Genomic DNA, 16,991 nt, shown 5'->3' with positions numbered 1-16,991 from the left:
ACGGCCGCAAAGGGTGCAGTGCCGAGCCCCGGCAGTAAACCGCACCTGCGGGAGGTGACGTCGAGTCTCGGCGCCTGCTGCCGAGTTAGCACTCAATACCTGTGCCCCCGTACCCACGGCTATCGGTGAGTTAAGTCGTGGAAAGGAAGAGCAGAGCTTTGAAGGGAAGAGCAAACATTGACAGCGGGAACCCGGCCAGACCCTTCAGCTTCTCCCCGCAACCGTTCCCCAAAAAACCGGATTTTCCAGAACCTGGGAGCGCAGGGCCAGGCCAACCACCCCGTGCACGTCCGCGTCCCTCTTATAAACACGCGGCGGCGGCGAGCGCACTCGCTCCGATCGCCGAGGCCTAGGGGGGGGGTTTCACGTCGATCCCGCGGTAATCCCCCCCTCCCCCTCTGTCAGGGGAGGTGCGCGCAGGCAAGGTCCCCCTCTTTACCTCGCTGAACACCGCAGGTTCTCAGCGGCTCTGCACGGGTCGGGAAGGCGTTCAGCGCCAGCCGCCGGGCCAGATGCACAGCAGCCCGCTCCGTCCCTGGCACCGGGATCCATAAACCCGAACGACAGCACAACCGCCAGCGCTGGGGCGGAGGAGCGAGCCGGGCCCGTTAAACCCATGCAGCAGCACCGAGGATATTCACAGCGTGGCAGGAGAGGGCCGGGGAGTTCCAGTCCCCAACCTCTGCCCCCCGCCCCCCCCCCCCCTTGTTTCAGGATCCAGCAAAACAGGTTTCAGTCCCCGGCCGAGCAAGGGGCAGCTTCCCCCCCCCCCCCCACAGGCACTTGGGGGCCACTCCCGGTGGGCAACTCTCCATGCACCGAGCAGATGGCGGCGAGGAGCCACCGTCGGCAAACGTTCCCTCCCCACCCATCACGCAGAGAAGGCAGGGGGCAGGAGGGCTGGTGCGCCAAGCCCAGGAGGTAACGAGAGGACTGAAGCACCTTCTCTCCCACTCCACACAGGCACTTGGGGGCCACTCCCGGTGGCAACTCTCCATGCACTGGAGGAGATGGTGGCGAGGAGCCGCCGTCGGCAAACGTTCCCTCCCCACCCATCACGCAGAGAAGGGAAGGCAGGGGGCAGGAGGGCTGGTGCGCCAAGCCCAGGAGGTAGCGCGAGGATCGAGACACCTTCTCTCCCCCCCCCCCCCCCCCCAGGCACTTGGGGGCCACTCCCGGTGGCAACTCTCCATGCACTGGAGGAGATGGCGGCGAGGAGCCACCGTCGGCAAACGTTCCCTCCCCACCCATCACGCAAAGAAGGCAGGGGGCAGGAGGGCTGGTGCGCCAAGCCCAGGAGGTAGCGCGAGGACCGAGACACCTTCTCTCCCCCCCCCCCCCAGGCACTTGGGGGCCACTCCCAGTGGCAACTCTCCATGCACTAGAGGAGATGGTGGCGAGGAGCCACCGTCGGCAAACGTTCCGTCCCCACCCATCACGCAGAGAAGGCAGGGGGCAGGAGGGCTGGTGCGCCAAGCCCAGGAGGTAGCGCGAGGACCGAGACACCTTCTCTCCCACCGACCCCCCCCCCCCCCCCCAGCTAGCCGCCAGGGGCCGTGGCCCTCCTCAGCGCGCCATCGAGCAGAGGGGGGCGGCGTCAGCCCCGGCTCCTGAGGACCAGCGGCCGATGCCTCCCCTGATCCCTTGGCAGAAAAGGTGCATTAATGGCGCTTCCCACCCCCTCCCCGAGCTGCCGGGGAAGCGCAGGCTGCAGGAGAAACCTCTTCCGGTCACCGGCTGCATCCCCTGCAGATCCCACAGGCAGGACACCCCCCCCCCTCCCAAGCAGAAATCCACACCCCCCCCCTTCCAAGAAAGCAGCGCAGAAAGAGGCTCGAGAGCGAAAGCAGCGCAGCCGCCAAGGGAGTTTTCAAAATCTTTATTCACTTCACACCTGTAAATTCGAAGCACTGCAGCTCCAGAGCTTTACATCAGGGGGGGGAAAACGTCAATAGCGCCAGTGCAAGATTCACTCTTAAACTACAGGAGGCGGCGGCTCTCTCGCTAAAATACGCTCTCCCCCCTCCCCACCACAGCCAAACCCCCCCACCCAGAAGCCAAGCACAGATCCGGCAAACAAAACTCCGTGCAAACATCCAGGACCCTCCCCCCCCCCTCCTCCCGCAGAGCACCAGCACCGTCCCGGGACCGGCTCCGAAATCTCCCGCCACACCCTGGGCAGGACCTCTGTGGATGCTGGGCACCCCCCCGCCCCCCTCGAGAGCGGCCGGGGGAGGAGTAAACAAGGAGAACCAGGGAGGGGCGGGACGGGGACAGGGGGGGGGGGGACGACACTGCAAGCAGTAATACTGGTACCGGGAGTGGGGGGGGGGGGGGAGCGAGCGGGATGCCACCCGCAGGAGTCTGTGCCGGGGGGGGGGGGGGGGGGGGGCATGCGAGAGGAGCCAGGGAGGAAGGACCCCGGGCCGAGGCAGGGTCTCGAGCATATTCCTGCAGCCACCGTCCGGCCGGGGAGGGGGGGGTTCAGTAACGGGAAAGCTTTTCCCTTCTTTTTCCCCAGCAGGAAAGGGGGGGGGGGGGCCCAGGGCAGTGAGGAGTTTTCTGCCAACCAGCAGCACCCGCTCTGACCAGAGAAGGGGGGGAAGGAGCTGCTCAGCCTTACAGGGAGCATTTCCTCCCCGAGCTGGCGTCAAGACTGGGGGGGGGGAGAGGGAGACATCACGTCAAAGACCAGAATCAGCGATAGAACGGGGGGGGCTGGCTGCATCCATATCCTCCTCTTATGTTAGCTAAAATTACAGCCCCCCACCCCCCAAACAAAGGCTACAGCTGCACCTTCCTCAGCACCTAAGGGAGGGGCCTGGATCTCTCACACACACACCCCCCCCCCCATCACTCAGACTATTAGGATCAGTGGAGGAAGGGAGGGGGGTCAGTGCAGGAGCTGCTCGGTGTCTCCCCCCCCCCGGCACGCTGCAGGCAGGGAGAGAGGAAGGGTGGGGGGGGGGGGGGGGGCATGGGCCCGAGGTGACGTGCAGCCGAGTTCAGGGGGAGGGGAGGGGGGCACCACCGCCACCCCCACCCTCACACCTCGTGTTTCCGCTTCTTAAATAAACATGAATAGAGCTATATTTATATATTTTATATAAAACTCTTATTCCCCCAGCCCCACCCCTCCTCCCGTTATTCCTCGTCAAAGTTCTGGCTTAGGAGAAAGTTTGCCGCCAGATTCTCGTTCTTCTCGCAGGCGAAATAGGCCTGGATGACCAAGCCCTCCGGGAACCCCAGCGCCTTTAGCTGAAAGGAGAAAGAGAAACCACGCACGGGGTTACTTTAAAAAAAAAAAAACAAAAAACCCCACAAACACAGACTCTCACACACAGACACTCACACACACACTCTCTCACACACTCTCTCACACACTCTCTCACACGTTCCTGCAGCCGGCCGACGAGGGCCCGCACTGCTGAGCCTTCCCACCAGCCCCCCCGGGCGCCTCACCCTCTCTATGGCTTCCTTCTCCTGCGGCGTCACCTGGATGTAGTTCATCTGCGGAGACTCCTCCCCGATGGCCCCCAGGTCCCCCTCCACGTCGGCACCGTCGCCCAGCTCCCCCACCGGCTCGTTCAACATCTGGATGAACTGCTCCTGATGCTGGCTGATTTGCTAGAGGTCACGTGGAGGATGGGAGAGTTAGAGACAGACGGGCAACGGGCAGATAAAAACAGAGAGAGACCACACCCCACTTCCAGAGAAAAGTAAAAAATAAAAAACGGACGTTTACAGGTCATTTCTGCCGCCGCCGCCACCACCACCACCCCTTCCCCCCCATACACCGGGAACACAAGGCCATGGGGGCAGCCTGGGTGCTCCCAGGCGAGAGAGACAGAGAGACGCCGCTCCACTCTCGCCAAGAACTGGACAGGATTGCGACTTCGTCCCCCATACCTGCAGTAGCTGAGGGTTCTCCTGACCCAGTTGCTGTAGCAGCGCCGGCAGCAGCGCCGGGTTCTGCTGGATCACCTGCCGCATGTTCTGAAACTGAGGCTGCCCCTGCAGGAACTCCAGGGGGTTCCCACCTACGAGAGAAAAGGGGGGGGAGGGAAAAAAGACTGGCGAGTTGTCAGAAAAAGTCACTCCCCCCCAGCCTGGCACCGGCGAAGATTTCTTGCCCCTTTTCTCAGCGAGCCGAGGATATCCTCCCGTCCCCGACGCACCGTTATCTCAAGAGCTCATGCTCAGTGAGCAGAACACGTCCCTGCCATCTCGGGATTATCCCCCCACCCACCCACGGGTAAAAAAAACAAACAAACAAAGAGGAAACTCGCCTTCAGAAACCTGAGGCTCCGCCGGGAGACTCTCCTCCGCCGGGGCGCTCTGAGGTTCAGGACTGCCAGGGATGCCCTGAGGAGCGACAACGTCAGAGGCCACCATCAGTAAAGGCTGAGCGGCGAGGAAGGGCAGAGCAGCGGCAGCAGGAAAGGAGCGTGCAGTTTGCCCAGCAAGCTTTATACAGGTAATATCTGCCGTGCGGGATACCCCCCATCTCTCTCTCAAGGGTAGCGTCTCCTGTATCCCCCCCCCCCCCCCCCCCCCAAGCCTTATGATAAGGGCGCTAACGTTTACAATCAAAGCCATAAGCAATTACCGCTAGCAACATTTTTTTTTTACTGGGCGAGGAAGCCTTCTCCACCTTGCTTGGGGAAACTCAGCTGCAGCTCGGGAGCTCGCGAGAGCAAGAAGCGCGCGGGGATCAGCGCGCGGCGCCTCACCGTCAGCAGGTACTCCACCGCCCGGTGCGGGTTATTAAAGCTCGCCCTCAGCGCCGCCACCACCTTCTGCCGCTCGTACCCCATCGACATGATCTCCGTCACCATCGTCTCGTACTCTGACCCCGTCACTGCCCCGGCGACAGAAAAACAGAGGAAAGGAAGTTTAACTGCACTCAGACAGGGTCAACAAATTAGGGAGGGACAAGGCAGCGGAGAGCTCAGAGCCCACCCTCATCCCCCCTGCCAGCCATGTCCTCCCCCTCAGAATAAAACTAAGGCCATCGCTTTTAATTCCCAAAAGCGGCCAGCAGAGGGCAGCACAGCCTGAACGGGTGCACAGGTCTCAGCTGCATTTACTCCGCTCCAGCGAAATTCATTTTTAGCCAAGGTAAAAGGTGTTAAATTCCCCCCCCCCCCCCCCCCCCCATCTCCGCCACTCTGAACCAGTTTTCTCTCTCTTATTTACCAAGTTTTACTGGTTTGGGTCCAGCAGAGGAAGCAAATCTCCACCACCCCCGACAGAGCGGCAAGCAAAGCCTTACCTAGTGTGGAAGCCGCGTCCTCTTCCCGGCCAGCACTACCTGAAGGGGGAACAGAGCTGAAAAAATTAAAAGAGAGAAAGAGAGAGTGTACCGACCTTCCTTTCACAGTCGCCGGAGACAAACCCTCCCGCGGGCCACGCATCCGACCTTCAGCCACGCCAGAGGCTGCCCCGACGGCCCCCCCCGGCCTCCCGAGACGCAAGAGGTCGGGAGCCAAGATCCCCGCCGCGCCACCAGAGGGCAGGAGGCACGCGGCTCCTCGCTCAGCCCAGGCTCGCCCGTTTCCCCCGTCCCCAAAAAAAAAAAAAATCACCCACCCTGCCGGCTTCTCATCTTTCGACTTTCTCTGCATGGAATAAACCAATCATTCGTGCTCGCTGTGTCTATTAACTCTCATCGAGGCCAAGCCTGAACACCGATGAGCTAGCGTGGCCGTAACGAGGCCGATTATTGACCTGAAACAGCACGGCGGCCCAACTTCCCCCCCCCCTCAGCCTGTCACAGCGGAAACGTCAAGATCCTGGGGCCAGGGCTAGGGCTTTCAGGAGATCCACCATGGATATGCAATGTCTTCGGGTGCGCGCCTGGTTAAAAATGGTTCTAGTACACAGAGCTTGCCAGCTTCAGGGCATTTACCGTCATCATCTCCAGGTCCAAAGGACCAGAAAAGCGTCCCAGCACCGTGGACCGGGCCCCCCCTCGCTCCGGGCTGGAGGTGCAGCGAGCAGGCCCCGTCACTTACCAGGTGGTGGATTCAGGTGCCGGGGGCGGAGCCTCTTCCGCGGGGCTCTTGGCCATCTCTTCGCCGGGGGCGAGCGGCAGCGAGGGCGCGGCGGTGGCCGCCGCCGGCGGGGGTAACAGCGTGCTGGCGCCGGCAGTCTGGGCGGGCTCCTGAGTGGTGGGAGCGGGCGCTGCCTCTGTGCACACGACTTGAGGGGGTGAGGAGGGTTTAACCTGAGAGGGGGGGGGGGGGGGGGTGTGTGGGGAGAGGAAGGAGATTCATGTGAATAAAACAAAAAGCAGTGCCCGGTCCCTTACTCCCATGAGCTGGTTGATACCTACTAACGTGCCGTATGGTGCAGGGGCGGCAGGCTCGCCCTCCTAACCCCCAGGACGTGGGAGAGCAAGAGGACAGCAGCAGGATTAGCCAGCTTTACTCTGGCACACATCTCTGCAGCATCGCATCACAAACATATGCCAGAGCTGGCTTATCTTTCCCAGGGTTATGAGAGATGTAATCTCACTGGGAATGCCACCAGAGCCCCTTCACTGCCCCTTCACTGCCCTTCATAGCTCTCAGCTATGCTGGGAAACCTCACTCTATATATATATATATATACACACACACACACAGACACACTGGCCTTGCGAATTCCTGCCCCCTGCACGCCCACTTCCCAGCCCGACGTTTCACACCTTCGTCACCATGACCACCACGAAGTTCTTCTCGTCGATCTTGTAATCCGCGATGGGAACATCATCGCTCAGGATCTTCCCAGCGTATATCAGCTTCTGGCCGGAGACCGGGAACACATCCCTGCCCTTTTCTGCCTCGATCTTCTCTTTCAGGACGCGCACCTGGAGAGACGGCAGAGGTCAGCGGCGGGATGGGAGTGGCGAGGAGCCACAGGGCCTCCCGCTCACTCTCAGTGCCCAAGGCCTAGGTCGGAGAACCTCATAACCCGGGCTGGCAACCTGGGGGCCTTGTAGCCTCAGGGCTGTTTGCATGCCCCTACAATAATCACAGCTGGTGGATTTGTCCTAGCACATGTCACCTTTAATCCGGTTTCAGTACCATGGTAAGATACAGAAAGTATCCTGCAGACACAATACAGCCTCATACCCCATCTAACCCGTGTTCAGCTGCTATGATGAACCAATGGCAACACGCCAGCTGGCCTTTTTGACAGCATGGAGTGGACTTGCGCCCTGGGCTCTCAACACTTTGTAAGTCAGCTCTAAGCCTCTCTAAGAGGAATACAGATTTATTTATAAAGACCCCGTGACAGCATCACTTTGCACATGAACAGCAGAAAGTCTCAGACAACTGATCTCAAGACCAACAGATTCTTTTCCCTCTCTTTTTGTCAGACAAGAGCGGAAGCACAGGTGCAGCCAGAGGAGGGGGGGGGGTGGTCTTGTACCCAGCGGCCTAGACCCACAGCCCCCTCTGCTGGCCACCATCCCTGTCTGGACTTCACACGCGCCAGACAAAGCCCCTCCCCCCCCCCCAGGTCTGCCTAGTTGCCCCCCTCCCACCCCGCCTGCTGGTATCAGTGCAGACCTTCCCGTGCAAAGCTCCGTACCGGACCCCAGGCTTGATCGGTTCCCCGTCCTCACCCACCTAAGTGGTCCCGGTGTGAGCCCCGTCCTCACCCACCTAAGTGGACCCGGTGTGAGCCCCCTCCCTGAAGCCCACAGGGGCAGGCAGCGGAGGTGGCCCCCTCCCCCGGCTGGGAAGCATCCTCCGTGCGAGGCGCCAGCAGCTTGATCGGTGGCGGGCCCACAGCTAAGGGTAACGCAGGGGAGCCCCGGGGTAAACGCCCTCCCCCGCATGCTCGGTCAGCGGGGGGGGGGGGGTGGAGGACTCACCGTCTCCCAGGCCTCCATCTCCACGCGGAAGGTTTGCTGCTGCAGCGTCTTCAGGGTGATCAGCATGGTGCCGGAAGCGGAAACCACCGAGCCGGAGAAGCTTGTCCCCTTTTCCCGGAAAGAGAGATAGAGAGAGAGAGAGGTTGCACCGAGGCTAACGTGCAACTCACGCCGCCGCCATCTTAGCAGGCCGCCCCGCTGCCGACGTCACTTCCGCCCTGGCAGGAAGCGCGGGGGGTGGGCACGTGACCGGGCTGGAGACGAGCAGGCGGCGGAATTGTCCTCGAGAGGGCTCTGCGTTCTCCCCCCTCCTCACGTGACAGGGGAGGTGGAGGCTCCGCCCACCGAGGCGCGTGCGGCGTGCTGGCCGCCCATTGCGGCTAGCGAGCCCTGGGAGGCTTAGCGGCCTAGTGCAAGCCCCACGGGCCACCTGCGTCATTGTAGCGTGGTCACCGCCTTCAGGCAGAGGCACCCAAAACCTGCAGGAGGAGGGGAGGGGGCCCAGCTGTCTTAAGAACATAAATGCCACGCTGGGTCCGAGCCAGGGTCCATCAAGCCCAGCATCCTGTGTCCAACAGAGGCCAAACCAGGCCTTAAGAACCCGGCAATTACCCAAACACTAAGAAGATCCCATGCCACTGATGCAATTAATAGCAGTGGCCATTCCCTAAGTAAACCTTGAGTACTAAATGTGAATTAAGAACATAAGAACATGCCATGCTGGGTCAGACCATGGGTCCATCAAGCCCAGCATCCTGTGTCCAACAGAGGCCAAACCAGGCCATAAGAACCTGGCAATTACCCAAACACTAAGAAGATCCCATGCCACTGATGCAATTAATAGCAGTGGCCATTCCCTAAGTAAACCTTGAGTACTAAATGTGAATTAAGAACATAAGAAATTGCCATGCTGGGTCAGACCATGGGTCCATCAAGCCCAGCATCCTGTGTCCAACAGAGGCCAAACCAGGCCATAAGAACCTGGCAATTACCCAAATGCAAATGTGGCCCACTTGAGACCAAAGATGCTTGCAGCCGAGCCGCCCCGGAGGACCTGCAGGGAAAAATGGAGGAGTAGCTGCTAGGGCTCTGGCCAGACCAGATAAGAGGGTTCTTCTCTCATCAGCACTGAGACCAAGGCAGTAGGGGGGTGTGCCTTAACCTGGCGCTCCCATCCATTGCCCGTTTTTCCCCCCTAAAGCACCCCTCCACCTCATGCCATGCATTAGATTAGCGAAATGAGCCTGCCGCCTTAGAAAGGAGACACGGGAAATCATACGTCCCTGGCGCCTCCTCGGCCACGGCAGGGCCGAGGAGGGGGCTGTAAGGGCAGGTTAGGAAAAACCGAAGCTCAATAGTGGTAGTGGCATACATAAGAGTCGGGCCACCTGTGACTGCAACTTCAGAATCCTCTCTGAGGTAAGGAACACCTTGCCTAGTTGAGTGTCGAATCTCACCCCCCACATACTGGCTCAGAGCGAGATGACTCTTTGCTAAGTTCACAACCCAGCCTAGTGACCTGACCAGCAATATCCGACTTCACCTAGATAAGCCAGTTTTCTAGATAAAGGAAAGGGGTTCTGGCTCACCCTTACCAGTGCAGCTGCCACACTACCATTACCTTCCTGAAAATCCATGGCACCATCACTAACCTGAAAGGCAGGGCCCCAAAACTGGAAATCATGCCCCAGCACCATGAAGCGAAATCTCTGATGCTCCGCGTACATGGGGACATGTAGGCAGGCCTCCGTTAAATCCAACGAGGCGAGAGACTCTCCCCGACTCACCGCCACTATCACCGTTCACAAAGTCTCCAGCCAAAAGTGTGGAGCCCGCAGCGCCACATTCTCTCTGCAGGTCGAGAATAGGCCAAAAGGTCCTTCCTCCTTGGGAGCCATGAAGTAAATCGAGTACTTCTCTCAACCCTGCTCTTTTCCCAGAACGATTGCACCTAACCTCCAAAGCAATGTATCCAGGACCACCTCTCTCGCTTGCTGCAGGATGTGCAGTGAGACTCTGTGACGGGGACAAGAAAACTCTAAAGCACAGCCAGCTCTTGTCACCCCATGGTCTGAGGTGATCCTGGGTCCATTCTCCATACAATCCCAGCAGGCATCCCCCAACTGCTTCCTCAAGAGTGGACTAATTTGGCTTTATTGCAAGGATTTACTTGACTGGAACTATCGCTGCAATGTCACAGAACTCTTGTTGGGACAAACCCCTCACATCCCAGAAAGGTCTTCCTGCCGCTTACCTTCTGGCAGCTTGTTTCCCTTAGACTCCCGCCACTGCTTCATTAATTGTACCCTGTTCTCGCCACCTAGCAGCATTTTTTTTTTTGGCTAGATTGCAGGTTTGCATTTCTGCTATCTGCTGGAGACAGAAATACTGACGGACTGTAGTTGGCACTTTCAGTTAAGGGTCTGGGCTACTATGAATAATTAAGAGTATTTGTGCCTTAAGTATTCCTTCTGTTGTCTCTGATCAAATAAAATAATAATGTATTGAATAGTGATTAACTTCTTGTGCCACATTTGTACTTTCAATTAAGTAACAGTGCCTTGAAAGCTTTTTAGTTGTCTGCCTTCATCCACTGGTCGGGATTCAAAACACACTTGTCTGGACTGATCGGGGATATGAATAGGAATGGGTAATAGACTCAGCTACATGAATTTACAGGTGATGAACACTATTAGCTAGCACTCAATTGGTCATGCATTAATTCCATTATTGCATTAGTGTGTCCAAAACACACATCCACTAGCCTTAACCAGTGCACAGGCCCGAGTGCCTGATACTGCATCTGCCTGATAGGGTGCAGAGGTTTCAATACACAATAGCATCTGCTGGAGGAAGGAGAGAAGCACGTGTGAAATGCCTGCCCTAACTAATGCAGATCCGATAGCACCCATCACATTTAAATTACATGCAAACAAAGGCTAAGGGCAGAAAATTTACTACAGCTCTTGAGCTAAAATTTGTTTGCAGTCATGGCTCATGAGAAACAAAGCATTTGGGCTTCTTTGTTGCGATAAAGGTGGCCCTTGTAGGGGAGGGGTTTTTAGAGAGATTAGGATAAGATTTAGTTATTGAGTTAGAACAAGAACTAAAAAAAAAAAATAGAGAGGGAGTTGTGGCAGAGCATGATAATTGGGTAAAAGACATCTTAAAAAGGAATCCACAATCTTTTGAAACAGAGATAAAGTTCTGAAAGTCTTCCGCCTGAAGAAATAGTCACCAAAAAAAAAAAATTAACCTTCAGGGTTAAATCCTTTACAGACACCTTCCTCAGTGGTCCAAACAATACCACCCATCCCCCTCAGAACCAAATTCAGAATACAGGAAGAACACAGCTTCCACACAGGTCACAAATGCTTCTCTCCTCCAAAAAAAAAGTGAACCCCATCCAGATGCAAAGACTCCCTGCACCTTTTCCCCCTCAGACTGCCTGAAGCCAGCACTTGCACCCAGTGCATTCAAGACTCTTTAACCAGATGTGGGATACCGAAGCCCAGGTAGGCCACACACCCTGACATAGGCCAAGGATGTGGACGGTCTTCCGGCCTGCAATAACGTAGCAGTATGTCCCTCAGGATAACCCTTCCATCTCAAGCCAAGCCAGGAGAAACTATCTGCCTCATCTGAAAATACTGGACCCTGACAAAAAACAGTCCTGGAAGGTGACCATAACAGACTGTCCACTGCCAAATTTATAAAGTCCATTAGTCACGGACAAGGCGACTACAGCACCACTAGAATCACCATGCCCGAGTGCCTCTCTATTTTTAGTAACAACTTGCCCTCCAGTGGTAACAGAGGAAACCCAGAAGGATCCCCCCCCATGGATGCACTGATTCTAGCGTGGCAATACCATCTCTGCTAGTGTTCTTGCCCCTGCATCTACAAAATTGGGGCACCTCGGCATTGTCTTAACACCATCAAATCCATATGGGGAGATCCCCACTTGGTCTGATTGAGAAGCATTGCCTCCTCTAACAGTTTTCAAGTCTCCAGCTTTCACCTGAGGGAGTCTTCCTGCACTTTGTCCACGCCACCTATATAAGATGCCAACTAGCATCACCCTGGTGCTGCTCTTCCCAGTGAACCAACACCTGAGCCTCTTCAGCAACCATTTGACTCCTGGTCCCATCCCTGCCAGTTGATACAAGCCACGGTCATTGCAGAGTCCAACAGAACTTGCCCCACCCTGCCTTATAACCATGGCAGAAAGGAATGTAACACTAATCTCGTCGCTAACCAATTGCTGGACCACAATACCTCCTCAGTCAACCACAGGCCCAGCACCAACTGCCCCTGACAATACATCCCAACCAGATACGTTAACATCCGAGGTCACTATTATCCAGCACAGGACTTCTAAGTCTTTCTCTCGTTCCAGATTGGCCCAATCAAGCCACGACAGACTGGACCTGGACCCCCCCCTGTGCGGAAGAGGAATCTGAAACTCCTCCAATAACAGGTTCCAACAGGAAAGGAGTGCCCTCTGCAGGGGCTGCATATGAGCACAAGGACCCCAGCAAATAATCACAAACTCTGCCACAAGAGGCGGCAAACCCCAACTCTGCAGTTTCACCACCTTATGAAACATCTTGCAATGCGGGTGTGAAAACGAGCTTTCGGTATGCCAGGGTCTGGGACGGCATCAAGTGACTTTGCTAGGTTCAACATCCATCCCAGAGACCTCAACCTCTCCATGACTTTCTGTAGCGCCTGCTGTCAGATCCGCTGACTTTGCTTGGATGAGCCAGTTGTGTCTAGATACGGGTACACCAGCACCCTTTCTCTGCTGAGTGCTGCTGCCACCACAACCATTACACTTGGGTGAACCTGCGTGGAGCCATCGCTAGTTTGAAAGGAAGGGCATGAAACTGAAAATGATCTCCCAAAACCATTAACTTCAGAAACTTCTGGTGCTCTGGCCTGATTGGAGTATGCAGATATGCTTCTGTGACATCTAAGGATGCTAGGAACTCTCCTTTGCAAACCACTGCTATGATGGAATGCAGTTTCCATTTGAAACATTGGTACCTTGAGGGCTGCTTTCCAGCTATTTGAAGTCTGAAAGTTTCCTCCTTTTTTGGCACCACAAAATATTTGGACTATCTTCCCTTTCTCTGTTCCTCTGTTCCTATAAGCCCCAGGTTCTACAAAGTCCACCGTTTGGCAAACTGCTACCTGCTTGGCCGAGAGCGCACAAGGGGAGACGATGTAGGGCTCTAGCACCGGTCGAACAAATTCTAACGCATGGCCATCTCCTACCACTTCTAGAACCCATTGGTCCATTGTGTCTACTTCTTAAAAGAGGGCTAACCACCCTTGAACAGCTGTAACAGAAGAGTGGATTGGTCTCATTTCATTATGAAGAATTCTCTCCCTTGGAGCCCTGGCCTGAGTTTCCAGGTAGCCTTTTGCTCACCCTGAAAGGACTGGATCCTGCCTGACCCTTGTCTCCAAGATGAAGGGCCTTTGTTCTGTCGAATTCTATTGTCCTTAAAACGCAACAGAACTGGAAAAGATCTTTCCCCACGTCGGTTTGTCTTTTGGTAACTTGTGCACTTTTGACTCGCCCAGATGTTTTACCAGCTGCTCCAGATCCTCCCCGAACAAGAACTTGCCCTTAAACGGCAGGGCTCCTAAATGTAGATAGTCCAAACATCTGCAGACCTGTTTCTTAACCAAACAGCTGGCTGGCAAAATTGACATTATGATTCTGGAAGACTTTCTAATCAAGTCATACAATGCGTCTGCCACATAGGCCACTGCAGCTTCCAAGCACTCAGCCTGCTTAGTGGAGGACGCACGGTAGATTGCGTTAGTCTGCTTGCAGGCAAAGGAAACATGCTCTCTGCATAAAACTGTTGCACATAGCTGCCCGGATGCCCAGAGACCTCAAATATTAGAGGTGAAGTTCCAATTTTCAGACCTGCACTTTTCAATGCTGTGGACTCTGCTACTGGAATGGTTGTCTTCTCAGTCACCGCCTTTGAAGCATTAAAAGCTCGACCGTTCCCTCTGGTAACAGATGCAATTTTGCCATCGCTTTTCTGTCCTTCAGACCGGTCTCTGGAGTGTACCATACTCTGACAATTTCTTCACCGACTTGTGGAAAGGCCTTCGCTGGACCTGTCAACCAGTCCATGACAAGGTCTAATCCTTCCTTTGACAATTTGATGCCCAGCACTTTAAGCACATGGGGAATTAAGGGTCACAATTTATGCTTTCAATGAATTGTGGACCACCTTAGAGTCATCTCCCCTCAGCCACTGGCACCTTCTCTGGATCAGACACCTCCGGAGCAGTCTCTGCTCCTGAGGAATCCGCTGCCAGACCCTCTGAACCCTCGGCGTCTTCCATCCCCCCCCTCCATGGGACTGCACAGCTGCCAAGCCAAGAAAGGAAAATAGGTTTTCATCTGCTAATTTTCATTCCTGGAATACCACAGATCAGGCCAGACAAATGGGTTTTGCATCCCTACCAGTAGATGAAAAACCAAAGACACCACTACATAATTGAGTGCCCCTCAGTCCTCAGTACTGAGCCCAATCCAAGATGAATAACCAGTTACAAAAATTAAACTCCCCCTTCTAAAATGAGAAGGAACCAGGTTGGACTCCCGATCTTGAATCATTACATCCAACAAGAAACTTGAAAACCTTCAACCAAATAAGGTGAACCACATAGCTGCACTATTTACAATTAGATAACATCCGGGTCTTTCAAAGGGAAGGGGATGGGATGAACTGCGATATTCCAGGAATGGAAGTTAGCAGGTAAGAACCAATTTTCCTTTCCTGATCATACCCCAGTCCAGACAAGTGAGATGTACCCAAGCTCCTTCTACAGTGGGTGGGCACCCAAAAGACCAGAACGTAACACCCTTTCTCAAAGGAAGCCGCCCAGGTCCACACATCCAATCGGTAAAGCTTGATGTGAAGAGAAGATCATGTCACTGCCCAAGAGCCTCAGGCAACCTCCAGACTCCTTTGAAGCCCAGCGCTTCCTAGGCAAAGGCCTTGGTCCCAGCTCCCTTCCTGGCCAAACAGGCCATATGCATGGAAAGGACGAAATCTGGAGAAAGCTTCCAGATCCGAAGGGGGGTCCGGCTCTGCCTCATCCCGGGTCTGCTCCCCCACCCTGCCACTGGCAGGGTCTTGTTCTGCAGGAAAAAAGCATGGGAGAGGAGTCCTGAGGCCCTGAAACAGCAGCCTGGCTCCCAGCACATGTGCACAAAATGGTTGCCGGTTCCTCAGCTCTCCCCAGGGCCTGCAAAGCCTGACCCACCGAATTCAGCTTTCTGCCATCCTCCTGGGGCGCCCATCCTTCCGGAGGCACATTATCCACAAAGCACGGCCGAACGGCGGTGAGCATCTTGAGCCGCAGCCCTGGCAAACCTTCCCACACAGCGCAGGAGATGGAATGCCAACAAAAGTGGCTTAAAAATAAACCCGGCCTGCAAGCAGTGCAGGAGGCGCTGACTGACAGAGGTGATCCGACAGGCGAAAATTAGTGATCTCCAAGTAACGCATCTCCAAGTGCCCACCTGACATCCAAACGCTTCAATTCACGTGCATGTGGAGAATTCTGATCCAAATCCGGGAACGCAGGCAACTCAACGGACTGGTTCACGTGAAAAGCCAATACAACCTCAGGCAGAAAGGATGGCATGGTTCCAAGAGAAACGCCAAAATCAGAAAACCTAAGAAAAGGTTCGTGACAAGATAGGGCCTGAATTTCCGAAATTCTCCGAGCCGAGCAGATAGCTACCAAAAACACCGTTTTGAGCGTTAAGGTCCTTCAGAGTGATGCAACGGGTTCACACAACGTCCTACACAACGTCCTACGGACCAAATTCAAACTCCAGGATGGACAAACAGCTCGACATGGTGAATGCAAATGCTTAGCACCCCGGAGGAAACGAACCACATCCAGATGAGCCGCTCTGGACGCACCATCCACCTTTCCAAACACCGCCACTTGAACCCAGAGAGAACTGAAAGCTAGCCCTTTTGCCAAACCCTCTTGCAAGAAGGCTAGAGTGTGGACTATCGAGGGCCGCCTAGGGGAAACATTCAACCTACTACACCGAGAGTCAAAAACCTTCCAGACTCGGACATACGTAAGAGGTGGAAGTTTTGCGAGCCCGTAAAAAAGAGTGGAAATCACCGAATCTGGATACCCCTTCTTTCTCAACTGCCACTTCTCATAAGCCAAGCCGCTAGACAAAAGTGATCCACCTGGTTGAAAAATACTGGATCCTGCTGCAGGAGATTCGGAAGATGACCCAGACGGAGCAGCCCGTCCACTGCAAGGTTGAGGAGATCCACGAATCACAGCCTTCGTGGCCATTCTGGAGCCACCAGCACCACCGCTCCCAGATGGGCTTCTTTCTTTCTCAAGATCTTGCCTACCAGAGGCCAAGGAGGGACTGCGTAGAGCAGAATGTCACGAGGCTATGGAAGGACAAGAGCGTCCACCCCTTCCTCTCTTCTGAGACTGAAGCATGGCGCCTTGGCATTCCCTTGAGTCGCTAGATTCCCAGTCTGGGCTGATCTGGGTACGTACAGGGATCTGAAAATATTTCCCTGCTTCTGGAGAAGATGGCTGAGCCCAGGCAAGCGACAGGGACCCGGAACCACCGACTATCCCCCCCTCCGAGGATAAGGGCAGAGCTCCCTAGGAGGACTAAGCCCCTGCTGTACCAGAGGGATGGCCCACAAAGGATCCTCTGTGAGCCAAAATCTTAATTCTTAATCATTACATTTTTTGAAAGCTTCAGACTGCAGACTGCTGGAGACAAATACTGAGGGACTGCATATGGCATTTGTCGCAGTGCCTCAGTTTTGTTCTCTGCCTCCATCTGCTGGTAGGGATGCATAAACCCACTTGTCTGGACTGATCCAGGGTACAAACAAGGAAAAAGCCATTAGAAGAGGGCAAGGCTCCAAGAGTGGATGTATTCAGGCAGTACTGTTTATACTTATCTCCCCCCTCATCCTTCACCTAGCCCTTTGGCATCCTAGGCAGTTACCTTCATGTTGGCTGCATAGTAGCACAATTCTAAACAATACCCCCACCCCCAGCCACAACACCATGCCACACCAAG

General features: G+C 55.3%; 1 protein-coding gene across 1 annotated transcript; it reads right to left on the bottom strand.

The window, feature by feature from the left end:
* Window positions 1–1,863: 1,863 nt before the first annotated feature.
* On the bottom strand, window positions 1,864–8,106 carry LOC115080946 (UV excision repair protein RAD23 homolog A-like). Its single transcript, XM_029585420.1, has 9 exons — window positions 7,868–8,106; window positions 6,692–6,853; window positions 6,018–6,229; window positions 5,276–5,331; window positions 4,734–4,861; window positions 4,290–4,365; window positions 3,910–4,040; window positions 3,463–3,627; window positions 1,864–3,258 (listed from the first exon to the last, which is right to left on the bottom strand). Exons 1-9 carry the CDS (start codon window positions 7,931–7,933, stop codon window positions 3,145–3,147), a joined length of 1,110 nt encoding a protein of 369 aa, XP_029441280.1. The 5' UTR covers window positions 7,934–8,106; the 3' UTR covers window positions 1,864–3,144.
* Window positions 8,107–16,991: the final 8,885 nt, after the last annotated feature.

Source organism: Rhinatrema bivittatum, chromosome 19 (assembly GCF_901001135.1).
Source record: "Rhinatrema bivittatum chromosome 19, aRhiBiv1.1, whole genome shotgun sequence".
Lineage (NCBI taxonomy): Eukaryota > Metazoa > Chordata > Amphibia > Gymnophiona > Rhinatrematidae > Rhinatrema > Rhinatrema bivittatum.
This window is presented reverse-complemented; position numbering and strand designations above follow the sequence as displayed.

Coding starts and splice junctions, on each gene's coding strand:
- LOC115080946 (XM_029585420.1), bottom strand. CDS start 7,933: ATGCTGATCACCCTGAAGACGCTGCAGCAGCAAACCTTCCGCGTGGAG. Junction 5,332..6,017: donor GCACCTGAATCCACCACCTG/GTAAGTGACGGG, acceptor TAATTTTTTCAG/CTCTGTTCCCCCTTCAGGTA. Junction 3,628..3,909: donor AGAACCCTCAGCTACTGCAG/GTATGGGGGACG, acceptor CGTGACCTCTAG/CAAATCAGCCAGCATCAGGA.